We start from the raw sequence: 16,598 nt of genomic DNA on the forward strand, positions 1-16,598 counted from the left end.
TTCACTCTTAGTGCTGTACATTCTATGAGTGTGAAAAAAATGTATAGTGATATATTTCCACCAGCATAGTATGATATAGAATAGTTTTAGTCACCTAAAAATCTTTTGTGCTCTGTTTATTCATTCCTTTCTCCTCCCAGCCCCAGGCAACCACTGAACTTTTCAATGTCTCAATAGTTTTGACTTTTTCAGAATGTCATATAGTTGGAACCATAAAATAGGTAGCCTTTTTGGATTGACTTCTTTCATTTATTAATATGCACTTAAGATTCCTCTGTGTCTTTCCATGCCTTGATAGCTTATTTTTTTCAGTGCTGAATGATATTCCATTCTCTAGATGTATCACAGTTTATTTATGCATTCACCTACTGAAGGACATCTTGGTTGCTTCCAAGTTCTGTCAATTATGAAAATGCTGCTATAAAAGTCTTTGTGCAGGTTTTTGTGGGGATATGAGTTTTCAACCATTTGGGTAAATACAAAAGTACAATTGCTGGATTGTATGGTAAACGAAAGAGTACTGGTATGTTTAGTTTTGTCATAAACCACCAAACTGTCTTTCAATATGGAGATAACTTTTTGCATTCCAACTAGCAAATTCGAGTTTCAGTTATTCCATATCCTTGCCAGCATTTAGTGTATCCTGGATATTGGCCTTTCTAACACGTGTATTGTGGTATCTCATTGTTGTTTTAATTTGCATTTCCTTGATGACATATGATATGGAGCATCTTTCCATATGATTATTTACTATATATTGTCTTTGGTAAAGTGTCTGTAAAGGTTTTTGCCCATTTTTAATAGAAGTTTTTTCTTCTTATTATTGAGTTTTAAGAGTCCTTCATCAGATGTATCTTTTGCAAATACTTTCCCCCAGTCTGTGGCTTGTATTTTTATTCTCTTGACATTGGCTTTTGCAGAGAAGAAGTTTTAAAAAAAATTTAATGATGTCAGCTTATCGATTAGTTCTTCCATGAATTATGTCTTTGTTGTTGTATCTAAAAAGGCATCATCACCATACCGCTGATCATCTAGGTTTTCTCCGATGTTATCTTCTAGGAGTTTTATAATTTTGCATTTTAAATTTAGGTTCCTGATCCATTTTGAGTTAATTTTTGTGAAGGGTATAAGGTTTGTATTTAGATATATTTTTTTGCTTGTGGGTGTCTAGTTGTTCCAGTACTATTTGTTGAAAATACTATCTTTCTCCACAGTACAGCCTTTGCTCCTTTGTCAAAGGTCAGTTGGCTATATTTATATTTCTGGGCTCTTGGTTCTATTGCATTGATATATTTGCCTATTCTTTTGCCAATACCACACTCTTTTGATTATTGTGGCCTTATAATCAGTCTTGACGTTGGGTAGTGTCTGTTCCAACTTTGTTCTTCTGCAAAATTGTGTTTGCTGTTCTGGATCTTTTATTTCTCCATATTAACTTTAGAATCAGTTTGTCAATATCCACAAAATAACTTGTTGGGATTTTTATGGGGATTGCATTGAATCTATAGATCAAGTTGGGAAGCACTGACATCTTGACAATTCTGAGTTTTTCTATCCATTATCATGGAAAATCTATACATTGATTTAGTTCTTTAATGTTTTAAACCAGAGTTTGAAGTTTTCCTGATATAGATATTGTGCATATTTTAAAAAGATTTTTACCTAAGTGTTTATTTTTTTGTAGTAATGTAAATAACATTGTGTTTTTAATTAAAAAGAAAAGTGTATATAAATCTGGAAGGAATAAATAAAACTTTCTTTGCAGTTGACTTGATCATCTAGATAGAAAATCTGAAAGAATCAAACAACTGGGACTAATAAGTAACTATAGCAAAGTTGCAGGATGCAAGGTTAATATTCAAAAAGTCAATAAATTTCCAATGTACCATCACTGCTTCAAATATTGCTTCTGTTCCTCTCTTTCTTCTCCTTTTGATATTTCCATTATCCATATGTTACCCCTTTTGCAGTTATCCCACAATCCTTGAATATTCTTTTCTGTGTTTTTTTTGTGTCTTTTTCTCTTTGCTTTTCAGTTTTGGAAGTTTCTTTTTACATATCCTTAAGGTCAGAAATCCTTTCCTCAATCCTGTCCAAACTACTAATGAGTCCAATCAAGGCACCTTCCCTTCTGATATAGTGTTTTCTGATCTCAAGCTTCTCTTTTTTATTCTTTCTTAGAATTTCCATCTCTCTGCTTACATCACCTGTTAATACATATTATATATTTTTCATTAGAGTCCATTAATCAGAATTATTTTAAATTCACAATTGGGTAATTCCAATATTTGTGCCATATGTGACTGGTATTTATCCTTGTTCAGTCTCTTCAAACTGTGTTTTTTGCCTTTTGGTATGCCTTTAATTTTTTTTTTTGAGAGGTGGACATGACATACTGGGTGAAAGGAACTTTGGTAACTAGGTCTTTAGGAATGTGGTTATAATGTGGGGGGGAATGAGGGGATGAATCTATAGTCCTAAAATTAGGTCTCAGTCTTTGCCCCTAGACTCTGAACTTTATCAGTACTTCTCAGGGTTCCCCCCTACTTTAGGTGGAACAAGATATTTAGACTAGGCTGGAGTTGGGCATTTCCCTTTCCTATGGTAGGCTAGGCACTCTGATAAAATCCCAGCAAAATAGTTTCTTTAGAGAGAAAGCCTTGTTAAGAAGAAAAGAAATCTGGTTTATTTTAAAAATGATTACTTTTTCCCTCCTACTGCCAGTGGCAGGAAGATATCTTCCTCTGATATTCACTGTGAGGATCTAATAGAGTTCCTGGAAGTAAAACTCACAAAAGAGTGGAGGGCCCCTATGACTGGGCTGCCCTGGAGTTTTTAGCTCGCAGACTTGTCCCAAAAATGATCAATTGCAATTCAGGTTTTCCTACCCTAGTAGTGGTTCCCATAGAGGTTTCTGTGTGTAGGCTCCTGCCCTGGAGAGTTATCATTTTCTAGATCTGCCTGTCTGTCTCTCCAATTTTAGGGGCATAGGTTTTCCCTGTGACTTACTTCACTGATGACTCTAAAAAAACATGGAGTTTTCAGTTTGGTCAGACTTTTACTTGTTTTTAGCATGGAGTAGCAATGTCTAAGCTCCTTCCATGCTGGGCAGGCAACCAAAAAATCCCTCCATTAGAAATTATTCATCAAATCGTTAAGTCCAGTTAGCTGGAAGATCATTTCCTGATATTTCAAGCAAAGAGGTGGGAATGAGGAGGAAAGAGCTTACAGCAGGATACAGTCATAAACTCATGTGGTTCTGGGAAGTAGCAATGATAGCTATAGGGTCAGAAGGAGCAGAGAAGGGTGGAGGAGAAAAAAGGGCAAGGGAGTTATGAGGGACAGTTGGGAATTGAAGACTCTTGGATATGGTTTAGGATAAAGATGACAAAATTAATTAAAGTAGTAAAAAGAAACCTATCATATTGGATCTTATGGGTCTATGCTACTTTTTCTTGCTGAGGTGGATGGTTGAAAAAATACGGGGTAGGATCTGGACAGAGAGAATGTTGATGTGTTGGCATGTGTGTGTTTATGTGTATCTGAGTATAGTGAATGTTAGATAGAAGCACTGATAGGAAGTGGGACCTGAAATAGAGGGATGCTTGTATTTCTAGCATCTAACATATTTTCTGGCTGCTCAACAAATATTTATTGAATAAATACATGAATAACCCCGCAGAGCTTTCTGAAAAGAACCTATAATTACAAGTTTAAAAAGTAATTTGACAAAAATAAAAAGCAAACTTCATCTCTTATCTAGGCAAGATTCTTTAATGAAAATGTAAAAATAATCAGCCAGGGATATCTGGGTAGAAACCAGAATCTTTTTTTTTTTTTTTTAAATATATTTTATTGATTTTTCACAGAGAGGAAGGGAGAGGGATAGAGAGCTAGAAATATCGATGAGAGAGAAACATCGATCAGTTTCCTCCTGCACACCCCCCACTGGGGATGTGCCCGCAACCAGGGTACATACCCTTGACCGGAATCGAACCCGGGACCCTTCAGTCCGCTGGCCGATGCTCTGTCCACTGAGCCAAACCGGTCAGGGCAGAAACCATAATCTTAACCTCTAGAGGAATGCATTGTACCAACAATCTTTTTCATCACTAGAGGCCCAGCGCATGAAATCGTGCATGGGTAAGGTCCCTAGGCCTAGCCTGCAATCAGGGCCATCTTTTGCCCACTCGCCAGTCCCCAGTCCTGCCCCGCTGTCACCTACCCCGGTTCCCTGTGGTTCCCCATTGGCCATCCAGTGATCAGAGCCTGTGGGATGTGGGGAGGGACTGAGAGGTGATCAATGTACCTCATAGCGACTGGTCGATTGGTTGTTCTGGTCGTTATACCATTATGGTTGCTGGCCTTTTATTATATAGGATTCTTTGGGATTAACTCTTAATTTGGTTTAATACCGCAATCATTTATCAAATCCCCTTCTTTCACAACCATCCTCCTACCCCTAACCCTCCTCTTTCCTTTTCACCTTTCTCCTCTCTACCTTCTCTCTTTCCAACTCCCCACTTCTCCCACTTTTCATCTTCATCCCTTCCCTTCCCTTTCTTTCTCTATTCCTCATGGACCTTGATAGAAACAGGGAGAGTGGGCAGAAAAAAATGATGATTTGGAGAAGGAGTTAAAGGGAGACCAGCAACAGGGAGACAGCGAATTTTTCTAAAGCTTGAAGGAAGGTGGGGGAGGGTGGGTGGGTGGGAGGTAACTAACCAAGGACCTTGTATGCATAGACACAGACAATGGGGTGGTGAGGGCCTGAGGTGGGGGGTGGCCTGGAGGGGGTCAATGGGGGAAAAGGGGGGGACATATGTTAATACTTTCAACAATAAAGAATTATTTTAAAAAATAAAACAGCAGTTCAAGGACACAATACAGCTTCAGGACACAATACGGCTGGTGAAGCCTGGTGAGGAGGGTGGAGTTTATGTTTGAAAGCTGCTTTTACATAACAAGCACATATTAATTACATTAAGTGCCTTTTTGGGTGCGATGACTGATGAAGATTAGATTATTCCACCCACTCCTTACTCCTTTGGAACTGCCACTGTAGGAAAATCACTTAGGAGGCTATTGCAATTACCCAGTCAGGTATTATAACAGCTGGAACAAAAACAACATCAGTAAGAATTGGAAGGAGTAGACAAATTGTAGAAAAGGACTAATGAGAAATTCAGAACTCTCAGCACCTAACTCTGTCCAAACCCCTGCAGTAATAGACTTGCCATACCCTTAGGATGACCCTCAGCTCTGCATTGACCCCAACTTTTCATTAAAATGCTTGTCTGTGCCCTGGCCGCTATGGCCCAGTGGTTAGAGCATTGGCCTGTGCACTGAAGGGTCTCAGATTCGAATCCTGGTCAAGGGCACATATCTAGGTTACAGGTTCAATCCCTAGCCCCCTGTTGGGGAGCATGTGGGAGATGGAGGTGTCTCACATCTCTTTCTCTCTCTCTCCCTCTTCCCCTCCCTACCTCCCTTCCACTCTGTCTAAAAAAAAAAATCTATGGAAAAAATATCCTCGGGTGAGGGTTAACCAAAAAAACAAAACGAAAGAAACAAACAAAAAGAAACAAAAGAAGCTTGTCTGAAAAGAAAGCTTGTCTGCAAGGAGAATTACAGTATGTTCTAGTCTAGTCTGATGGTAGGTCCCTGACCTACTTTTCTCAAAACATTGGATAAAAAGGGATTACACTTGTATGTATCTCTTACAACTCAGAGTGTCTTTCTCAAGGTCCTGAGAGTCATGCCCTTGAAATGTAATCATCAGGAAGGTTAGGGCCTCTGTCTTCCAGTATCTGTGGGAAGATAGACTCCTCATTTTGGTAACTGCCAGCTAGCAGACACAGCTGGTTTAATCACATTGACACAGACCAATCTTTTGTAATTTTTCACTTCTCTGACTCTACTGATCCCTGCCCGCTCCCCCTGTCCCTGTAAAATGTCCAATTGCGTCTGCACAAACTGGAATGGAGCTCAGCTTTCCCCCTACTGACAATAGTTATTGAAGAAAATATGTTTTCACTGCTTTAACTCAGTGACACTAATTATCATTTAATCTCATTGTTTTGTATGGAGGGCCATGAATCTAAAGTGACTTCCTGGTTTGGGACTTAGGGTCTTTCAGGGAAAAGAACAGGAGCTGGTTTGGAGGCAGCTGGTGGGGAGAAGGAAGGTGATTAGTGAGTGACAGGGCTAAGGAATCCTGTGATCAGAGTAGAATACATTTTTCTTGAGGCATTGTAGTTGTGGTGAGAAGGGATTGTATAGGATGGCAAATGGGGAAGTCTGGGAGCAGAAAGTGCCATGTTCCTATCCAGTCACCCTTCTCTTCCCTCCCTTCCTTCTTCCCTTCATTTTCTTTCTTTAAAGAAATATATTTTTAATTGATTTCAGAGAGGGAGAGGGAGAGAGATAGAAACATCAATGATGAGAGAGACTCATTGATTGGCTGCCTCTTGCACGCCCCACACTGGGGATGGAACCACAACCTGGGCATGTGCCCTTGATAAGAACCGAACCCAGAACCTTTCAGTCCCCAGGCTGATCCTCTATCCACTGAACCAAACCAGGTAGGCTCATTTTCTTTCTTAACAAGTAATATATACATGTGATTTAAATGTATGTGTATAATTTCATTATGTATACATTTATATAAATATATTTAATGTATACATTTACATATACTAAATATACAAAAGGGCTTAAGATGAAAAGCAAGAGGCCCCTAACTTCCTATCCCCTACTCCTTTGAACTCTTTTGGCCATTTTTTCCTGGTGGTCTCATAATCTAAACATACTAAGTATATACCTATCAGCAGTCCTTCATGATCAATTTTGGACTTCATCTATTGGGTTTTTACTATGGTATATGAGAATGTATTCCCCTTCCAGTTTTAAACAAGTGGGGAGATAGGTGTGTGTCCTTGGATCCCCGCTGAACCACTGGTCCCACCAATAACTTTCCTTAAGCGCTATGTGGTAGACACAGATGCAATCCGTTCAGATGCTATTCACTCATTTAATGACAAGCTCCGTTATAGGGACTGATAATAATGATAAAAAAAAAAAAGGAAGATAGAAATTTCAAAAACAGATAAAGACAATGCTGGGCCTTCCCCACCAAAAAATGTGAAGGGAGAAAGAGCAGTTTAAAAAAAAAAAAAAAAGCTAGCTTTGAGGCACTGAAATCACAAGCGTCTCCTTTAACTCCTCGCGTTGGCGGGTGGGACCCGGATAGACCCCCAGGGGAGCGCCAGCCGCCGGGCGGGGCCCCACCGAGCCCGGGCCACGTGACTGCGCTAGGGGGCACTCTGCCTTTCTCCGCGCAGTCTCTATGGTATTCTCCTCAGCCCCCCGCGCCTTGGGTAGCGGCAGTCACGTGACGGGCTCTGGGTTTACGGCAGGTGCCCACGTGATGCTGGCCTGCAGTCGTGTGGCTGCAGTGAAGTACCTGGGCTCCTGAAGGGCGGGCGATTGGGTCGTAAACGTCGCACCCGCCGGCGGACTCGCAGGGTTGGGCGGGCTCGGGAGCCACGAGCCCGCTGAGGCGATCGTCGCTTAGTGCCTGCACGGGTCTGCTCTTTCTGCCACCTCTGCCTTCGTCATCCCCACCTCTTTGCGGGTGAAGTCACCTTTGGGTTGCGAGACCTTGGGGCGTGAGGCCCAAACTCGAGACCCCCACCCCCACCCCACCCCTCTTTCCCGCTCCCCCGCTCCTCCTCCATTTCTTCCTTTGCATCACCGCATCACTTAGCCTTGGAGCCGGCCAGCTCGGCTTGCGCCTTGAGGCCAAGTTTGAGGTGGTAAAGGTAACTGGGGAAAGCAGCCCCCCAGTGGACAAAGGCGAAGGCAAGAACCGAGCAGGCCTAGGGGCTGCAGGCGTTGAGAATAGGCGGCTGAGGGGGCGGCCAAGGAGGGAATACATAAACAGTACTGCGGCTTTAGAAGGGACTGCAAAGGACTTGTTGCACGATGGAAGAATCTGACTCCGAGAAAAAGATGGAGAAAGAGAATCTGGGGCCGAGAGTGGATCCTCCCATAGGGGAGCAGGAAGGATCGCTTGGGTGGGTGAAGGGTATTATGCCAAACCTGGAAATGGGGGTGGGGGTGGGGGTGGGGAGCGGGGAGCTTCTAACTGAAGAGAGTGTTGTGGATTAGGACACCCCACCCGCGATAACTTGCTTCTGTTTACCAGTAAGGTTGATTAGTATCATGCTTTTGGCGACTGGGTAAACTGTAGAGGGCTGGTTGGTAACTGGGCCGACAAAACCCGTGGGAGGGGAAGGGGCAGCCCTGGGAGGTATGTTCTAAATGAGGTGACGGTTCTGAATTGCTTTGAATGATCAATAAAGAAGATTTGGCATCATCATATTGAGGATAAGAAGACTAACAAGGAGGGCTGGTGTTGCCTGGGCAGAGATCATGGACTTGCGAGTGCTTTCTGTGCCAATTTGTATCTGCAATTGAATCTTGTATTTTATATCCTTTGTGCCTGCAGTGAGTGAAATATGACTTGGAAGGACAGCTGAAGGGTTAAAGATGCTCCCACATTTTTAAAATCGGAGGCTGGCTTTAAAAAAATAGAGGACATTTAAATATGGCAATATTGTTTGCTTTGTTAAAGCACTTGTGTATGTTTGCTTTGCTTGAAAAAATTTAAGGTTATGAAAAATGGAATCTTGCATTTTAATGGCTCATTTATCTTCCTAAATAAATATAACTAGGAGCTATCGCCTGAGCATGTAATTAGGAGATAGGTTAGCTTAAACCCAGTTGTATAATTTAGGAAAATGAGGGCCTCTACTCAACTGAGGTCCCACAGCTGTTGTGCTAAACATGCTCTTTTGCATCTCTGTATTGATTTGTATTTCTTTAATCCCAATTTCTAAGGCAATTGGATCATGGAAATTCTGTCTTATGGTTTATATCTGCAGGTGGGCGCTGCCAAATACAGCCTTGAAGAAAAAGGTAAGATGCATTAAGTACATCAAAAACATGAAGGTGAAGGTAAGAAGTTACTCTTCAGAAAATGTGGTGTAACCATTTTTCCTGGACTGTTGCAGGAACCTTCTAAATGTTCTTCCAGACTCTTGTCCCATTCTTTACTTCTTAATTTAATTTTTCTGAGACATATATCTATCTGGGTCATTCACACATTTAATTTTTTGTAACTTCTCAAAGCCCATAGAATAAAATCCAAGGGACTTCGTGGCATAGAATGCTCTTTAAAAACTGATTCCTGACTAAACCATCTACCACACCTATGCACCTTATCATAGCCATACAGAATTTGTTTTTCTCCAAATTTACAAATTAATTTGCATTTTCTGCAAGCCATACACACACATACACAGGCCTCTGCCTGCACATTTATGTTGAACCCAACTCACATGTTACCATTATAGGGTCTTTTTAAAAATACATTCTTACTGCTTTCAGAGAAGAAGGGAGAGAGAAATATCAATAATGAGAGAGAATCATTGACTGGCTGCCTCCTGCACCTCCCCCACTGAGGATCGAGCCCTCAACCTGGGCATGGGCCCTGACTGGGAATCGAACCGGTACCGCCTGGTTCATAATTTGACACTCAACCACTGAGCCACATGTAAATGAGCAAATGCATGTAGAGCACTTCGATCAGTACCTAACACAGTCTTTCATAAACAATTGAAGCAAGGTTTCTTAAATTAAAAAAAAAAAAAGACCCTTTGAGACAGCATGGAGGGACCTGGAGAGTATCATGCTAAGTGAAATAAGTCAGAGAAAGACAAGTATCACATGATCTCACTCATGTGGAATCTAAGTAACAAAATAAACTGATAAATGGAGTGGATCCAGAGACTCGGAAGCATGGAACAGAGTGCGGAATCTCAGAGTGATGGGGGGATGGTGGGAAGTAATCAATCAAGGACCTTGTATGCGAATATGCATGGCCCATGGCCACAGACAATGGGGCAGTGAGGGCCTGGGGGGTTGGGGGTGAGAGCAGGCTGGAGGCGGTCAATGGGGGAAAAGGGGACATATGCAATGCTTTCAACAATAAAGAATTATTTTTTAAAAAAAGAAAGAAATTTATCATATTTAGGCTTAACTTCATCTAATAAATATTGTATAAAAAACTCCACTTTGCTAAGGGGATGTTCTTGATGAGCCTGTCTACAGTTATTAATAAGGCTATCTGAAAATAGCAGAAATTTGTGCATGAATAAGAAAAAAACGGGTTTTATTTTTTATCATTTTAGACTGGCTCATGAGTAACATTTCCTTAGTGCGATAAAGTTATATAGCTAACTAGATTAAATTGAGCTTGAATGCAGTGTACTTCCATTAATACTCCCTATATTTGCAATTAGGAACTTTTATACATTATTTTAGGGTTGAAGATAGAACATGTACCCCTCCCTTCATTTGAAAAGCAAGGTGATTAGAACTGTGTTTCATAAATTTGAAGAATCTTAGAATTCCCCTCATCCAATTCCCTTCTAGTGCAAGAATCTATAGCATCTCTGACAGGTGTTTTTCTGTCTTTGTTAAATGCTGACCTTGACAGGAAGGTTATTCACTGTCATGAGGCCAGCCTTTCCATTGGACAATTCTCATTGTTAATAACTTGCTTGTTTTATACTAAGCATGTCAAACTCACGGCCAGTAGGCCACATGCCGCGAGTTTGACATGCTTGTTAATACCTTTGTTTTGATACCTTGTCTATTCATTTGAGGAACATATTTTGAGAATCTGTTATATGTTAGACACTGAAGATACCAAGGGGATTCTCTCTTCCATTCAGGAGCTCAGACCAAAAAATTGGGTAACTGCAGTGCATTATGGTCTTTGCAGCGCTTTAGGTAGGAGTGTCATGGAAGGGCAGAGGTGAGAATTACCTAAGCCAGCCTAGGGTATTGGGGTCAGAGAAGCTTTTTGTTGTTGTTTATCCTCACCCAAGGATATTTTTATTTTCAAAGACAGTGGAAGGGAAGGGAGTGAGGAAGGGGAGGGGGAGAGAGAAAAACATCCATTGGTTGCCTCCTGTGCGCGCGCACACACACACACCAGGGCTGGGGATTGAACCTTCAACCCAGGTATATGCCCTTGACTGGGAATCAAACCTGCGACCCTTCGGTGTACAGACTAATGCTCTAACCACCAAGCAATACCAGCCAGGGCCAGATAAGCTTTTTGAGGTGGTGGTCACTGAACCAAATTTTGAAGAATGGGTGGAGCTTAGCTGAAGAAAGAAAAGGGAATGGAAAGCTATTGGCAGAGTACAAGGTGAAACAAAGACATAGTGCACAGGTCCCTGGAGATCTGGGAGCAATGACAGGAACTATGAGCAGTTCAGTTCAGTATGGCTGGACAATAAAAGTTCCAGGCAAGGAGGATCAGAAGATGAGGGCAGAGGAATAAATAAGCCAGATTGGGGGGGGGGTGTTTTAGGTAGTTTAAGGACTTGATCCTGTAGGCCAGCAGTTCTCAACCTGTGGGTCGCGACCCCTTTGGGGGTTGAACGACCCTTTCACAGGGGTTGCCTAAGACCATCGGAAAACATATATAATTACATATTGTTTTTGTGATTAATCACTATGCTTTAATTATGTTCAATGTGTAACAATGAAAATACATCCTGCATATCAGATATTTACATTACGATTCATAACAGTAGCAACATTACAGTTATGAAGTAGCAATGAAAATAATGTTATGGTTGGGGGTTACCACAACATGAAGAACTGTATTAAAGGGTTGCGGCATTAGGAAGGTTGAGAACCACTGCTGTAGGCCATGGGACATTGAAAAAGAAGAGACAGAGCAGAATCATGGAGGTCAGTGGAAAGGATGAGATGAGTAGCAGAGATGGAAAAGTTGACCTTGAGCAGGAGGAAAAACTTTCGGTTATACTAAAGTCTCCTGTCCTATAGTTCAGTGCACAAAACATTAGATTATGCGAGATCAGGGTTCAGTTTCCTCTCAAGTTGCTATGTCGCTAACATAGTTTTTAAAAAATATATCTATTTTTAATGATTTCAGAGAGCACGGGAGAGGGAGAGAGAGAAACATCAGTGATGAGAGAATCATTGATTAGCTGCCTCCTGCACGCCCCACACTGGGGATTGAGCCCACAACCCAAGCATTTGCCCTGACCGAGATGCTCAACCACTGAACCATGCTGGCCGGGTATTAACATAGTTTTGAATACACGATAGTGTATACTAATAGCATCATAAACTCACTGCAGTTCTGTTGCCAAGAGGATGTGTGACTCATGTGTGACTCCTCACTACGCATCTGGGCCCTGGAATTCTGGGTATCTCTGCCTTTACAGATGGTTGAGGAATTAGTTGCCATTGTCTGCACCAGGTTGTTGGTACTGTTACTTCCGGAAAACATCAAGTACAGGAGAGAGAGAGATCCCTGTAGACTTGATTTGCTTTAGATTGCTAACTTCTTTTCATTCTTTCCCCCCACTTTGTCCTTAGGTGCTATTGATGGGTAAAAGTGGGTCTGGTAAGACCAGCATGAGATCTATTATCTTTGCAAATTATATTGCCAGAGACACGCGTCGACTTGGTGCAACAAGTAAGATGTTTTATCTTATTGTAAAGTCAGGTGATCTTAACTATTAATGATCCGCATAACACACTTGGTTGCAGTAACTTGGCCATGCAGAGGTTGAAAGATTTGTTTTGCAGCATGTTTTCCCTGTTTGCATTTCTTCGCAGAGGTGTTTGGCCTAATTCTGGCTACTACTGCTTGCGCTCTTGGGTGGTTCTTTTCTAGGTTGCTTACCAAGTGGGATGCCCGCGTGCAACTTCTTTTTTACCCTGCTTTTTCTTAAACAAGCATAGGGATCTTTTTGTTTGTTCTTGTGTGTGTTGTTTTTTTTTCTTTGGGGGGGGGGGCAGGTGTTCGTTTTTTAACTGTTATTATGTAAAAGGAAATTAATTGATAGGTATTAACAAGCATAACAATAAAATCGCCTAAGATTTTTTTTTAAGCAGCTGCTAGTTCTTAGTCTTCATTAAAAGGTAAATTGCTGGGGGCCGGGGGTTATGAGGGGGAGGTTAACCTGATCTGTGCTCTGCTGTTTCTCTTCCTGGATACACATGAATGTTCTCACTGGAGTTCTGGCTTTGACTTGAGAAACGTTTCATTGCCCTTTATGGTTTGAATGTTAAATATGGCTTCTTCGTGTAGGCTCACTGGGCTGCCAGTGGATCCACGCTCCTGAGAGACTCCTTTGTCTCTAGGCTGTAAAGCCATTTCATTTTGCAGCATCCAAGCATTTCTGGATCCTGTCGTGGTCCTTGGCCTCTAGGTGATGAAGCCATTGCCCTTATCTGGCTTTTAAAGATTTCCTGATGTGGGTTTCTAGCATCCTGAACACTTCAGAGACAAGTCTCCCACTACTTCATAAGGTATCTTACTGTGGTTTCGAGAAAACAAACATTTTAAAAACACCTTATGTTCCAGATGCTAGGATACAAAGGAGAAGGGAACCTCATTTCTGTGCTGGGCGTGTAGTATAGACTCTCAATTGGAGCAGCTCTAATGTTTAGAAAGCCATTTCTTAGTTACAGCTTCAAGTCTATTTCCCTTTATTTCTGTTGGCTGGTCCCCTTTCCGCTCTCTTGAGCCTCTACAAATATTTGTGTATGATAAATGTCTCAATCAGTCCTAGCCATCTCTTACCTCCCAAGTCTTATCTTCCAGAGGTCAAACATCTCCACTTCCTCCATCTGTTCCTCACTTGACATCATTTTGAAGGATTTTTAAGGACTTGTTTGAACATATCTACATTTTTCTTAAAGTGCTAAGACTCGAATGTTGATGTGGCCTGATCAGGGCAGATAGAATTGTCACATCTCATGTTCTGGGCAGCACCGTTTGGCTCTCTTTTTGTGGAGTGACTTTGATTATGTTGAGTTATAGCAAAAACCCCCAATTTCTTTTCACATATATTATCATCAAAACACGTATTCTCCTGATTCTTGTGCAGTTAATAATTTGAACCTAAGAATAAATGCTTACCTCTATTATTCAGTTTCTTTCATTTTAGCCCACGCATGTTCCTGAACCCAGTGTTTGTTAACTGTGGAGTCCAGCACAAAAATCGCTATCTTACTGGGCCTCAGTTTTCTTATCAGTAGGAAAGAGGATAGAGCCTATCTTTAATTCTTTCATCAGATATGTTGCTTATTCTTCCTAGTCTTCGTACAGTTCGTACACTGGATAAACATCTCCTCTAGTTTTTAGCTAAGTAGTCCATCAGAAATTTTGGTCAGGACAGGGTCCTTTGGCCTATCATGCCTCAAGAGAATTCCTTCTAGAAAGTACCTGTCCAGTTTCCTTCCTGTCTTGATTTGCCAAATTTTAATTTATTCCTATTCTTCCAAGTTAAATATCTGGGCCTAATAATCACATGGTTTTAGTAGATTAGAGGAAGCTAATGTTTATTGTATGCTATTTTATTTACTTTAGTCCTTATATTAACTTCATTTTCATAGATGAAGAAAGTGTGACCCAGGAGTTCAGCTCACTCAACTCGAAAGCATGAGAGCTGGAATGTCAGTCTGTGCTCCTGCTCCATTCATTGTGCAACAGCCACAATTCTGGGAAGACTTCTTTCTCTTCGTGTTTTAAATTCTCTACATTTCATTGAAGCACCTTTTTTCTCATCCAATTAATATTTCTGCTTTTAAGGAATTAGCAGAGTTTACGTACTACCCTAAGTCTAGTGAACAGTCTTGTGATCCAAATTTCAGAACTATATTGGAGCTACTTAAAATAGTTTTAAAATCTAGCAGCATCATTGAAATGTTATAAACAGTATGTTGCAAATTATATGACTCCATATACATCAAAGCAGGCCGTTTATTCAACAAGTGCTTTTCCAGAGCTTCCTGTGTGCCTGGCGTTGTGAATGGGACAGAGCTCTTGCCCTTAAGGATATCTCAAGCGGGACCTTCATTGATAATACTTTGTTAGCAATTACTGTATTTCCTTAAAGGTAGTAAAAGTTATACTTTAAAATGTTGTGTTGGCCTTCATGATTTAGTGTATTATTAACTAGTTCGTTCGTCATTGGGTTCTACTGCTTAACTTATAGAATAATTAAAAATTCATTGATTTTTACCTGCTATTCTTTTGTATGCAGCTTTTAAAATTTTCTTTAAAAGTAGTAAAAGAGTACGCCAAATATATTACATCACCTTTAATGTTTAGTGTTTTTTTCTAGATTGTCATTGATGAAAAAGTCCAGTTTGATTTTGTTAAACTTAGAGTCTACTTGTTTTGAAATTTGAAGTAAGGATACAGAATGGTGATAATAATGACTTTATTAGGAGGCTGTTAAAATGTGTTTGTGTTGGAAGAGTAAATTTGTCAATGAAAATATGATTATGAAGTATTTTATTCTAAAACACTGTTGACGGCTCTGAGATTTCCGATCTTCTCAAAAATTCTGTTCCCTTGGCTTTGATTTAATGCCTTATTACCCTGGTTTTCTTCCTTTATCTTTAATCAGCCCTCCCTCTCTTTTAAAGAATATTTTTTTTCTTTCTGCCCCATAAATGTATGTGATTTCCCAAAGTACTGTTCTTGGTTCATTTCAGTTGCTTTTATAATAGCAGGATAGGAAGACTAGGAGAGCTATGAGACTAAAGAGGGAGGCAAAAAGTGGGTTTTAGATCATAAAGTGCCTTATAAGCCATGCCAGGTAGTTTGAACTGAGAGTAGAGGGCAGCCCCTAGAAAATTTTAAACAGAAAGTAACAGTCATATTTTATCATTTTTAATATTCAACTTTAATGACAAGAGTATAATATTTGTGAAAAATTCAGACATCATAGAAGTGTAGAAAGTATATTCCTTTCCTCATTCTCAGGCCTTTTTTTCCTGAGTGTATACAATCATACATATATAGACTTATACAGAGATAATGTTTATTTTCTTTTTAAAGAAAACTGGAATAAAAATCTGCATTTTTGAGAGACTATTATATCTGTAATATGGAGGATAGGTTAGGGGAGGCAAGGGTAGAAACAGGTTAACAAATCAGGAAACAATTTTAGTAGACCAAGTAAAAGATGATGGAGGCTTAACTTGGGTTAGGGTGGTGGTCATAGATATGATGAGAAGTAAATAGATTTGGGATGTATTTAACAGGTAGAGTCAATAAGACTTGCTGATTGATAGGTTTGTGGGGAATGGTGGGGAAAAGAGTAGACTCATGGATGAAACTAAGGTTTTTGCTTAGGCAACTGGTTACATTCCATAAGATGGAGAAGACTGTAGAAGGAATAGATTTTATAAGAAGAATGGGGAGATGATGAATTATAGTTGTAAACGTTGAGTTTGGGATACTTGTGGTTTATTCAAGTGAAGATGTCCAATATATGATTCAGAAAGGGAGGAGAGAAATATGTATTAGCGATATCAGTATCCAAATGGAAAATAAAATAATATGAATAGATTAGCATGCCTGAGAGGAGAATACATAGAAGAGTAGGTGACCAAAGATGGAATCCCAAAGAACTCTAACATTTAAGGGACAGAAAGAAGAATAGGAGACCATGAAGGAGGGTCTG

General features: G+C 40.4%; 1 protein-coding gene across 4 annotated transcripts in view; it reads left to right on the forward strand.

Annotated features, from left to right (window-relative positions):
• The window catches only part of RRAGB (Ras related GTP binding B), a 38,399-nt gene that overhangs the window by 6,455 nt on the left and 15,346 nt on the right, over positions 1–16,598 (forward strand). For 2 of the 4 annotated variants that reach the window (XM_036305129.1, XM_036305131.1), the window contains exons 2-3: positions 8,949–8,982; positions 12,490–12,589. In XM_036305129.1, coding sequence (XP_036161022.1) covers positions 8,949–8,982; positions 12,490–12,589 — 134 coding nt within the window. Of the gene's footprint in view, positions 1–7,687; positions 8,079–8,948; positions 8,983–12,489; positions 12,590–16,598 lie in introns of those variants that run through there. The other 2 variants (XM_036305130.1, XM_036305132.1) reach the window with 2 other exon arrangements.

The sequence above is a fragment of the Myotis myotis genome, unplaced genomic scaffold (assembly GCF_014108235.1).
Source record: "Myotis myotis isolate mMyoMyo1 unplaced genomic scaffold, mMyoMyo1.p scaffold_m19_p_4, whole genome shotgun sequence".
Classification (NCBI taxonomy): domain Eukaryota; kingdom Metazoa; phylum Chordata; class Mammalia; order Chiroptera; family Vespertilionidae; genus Myotis; species Myotis myotis.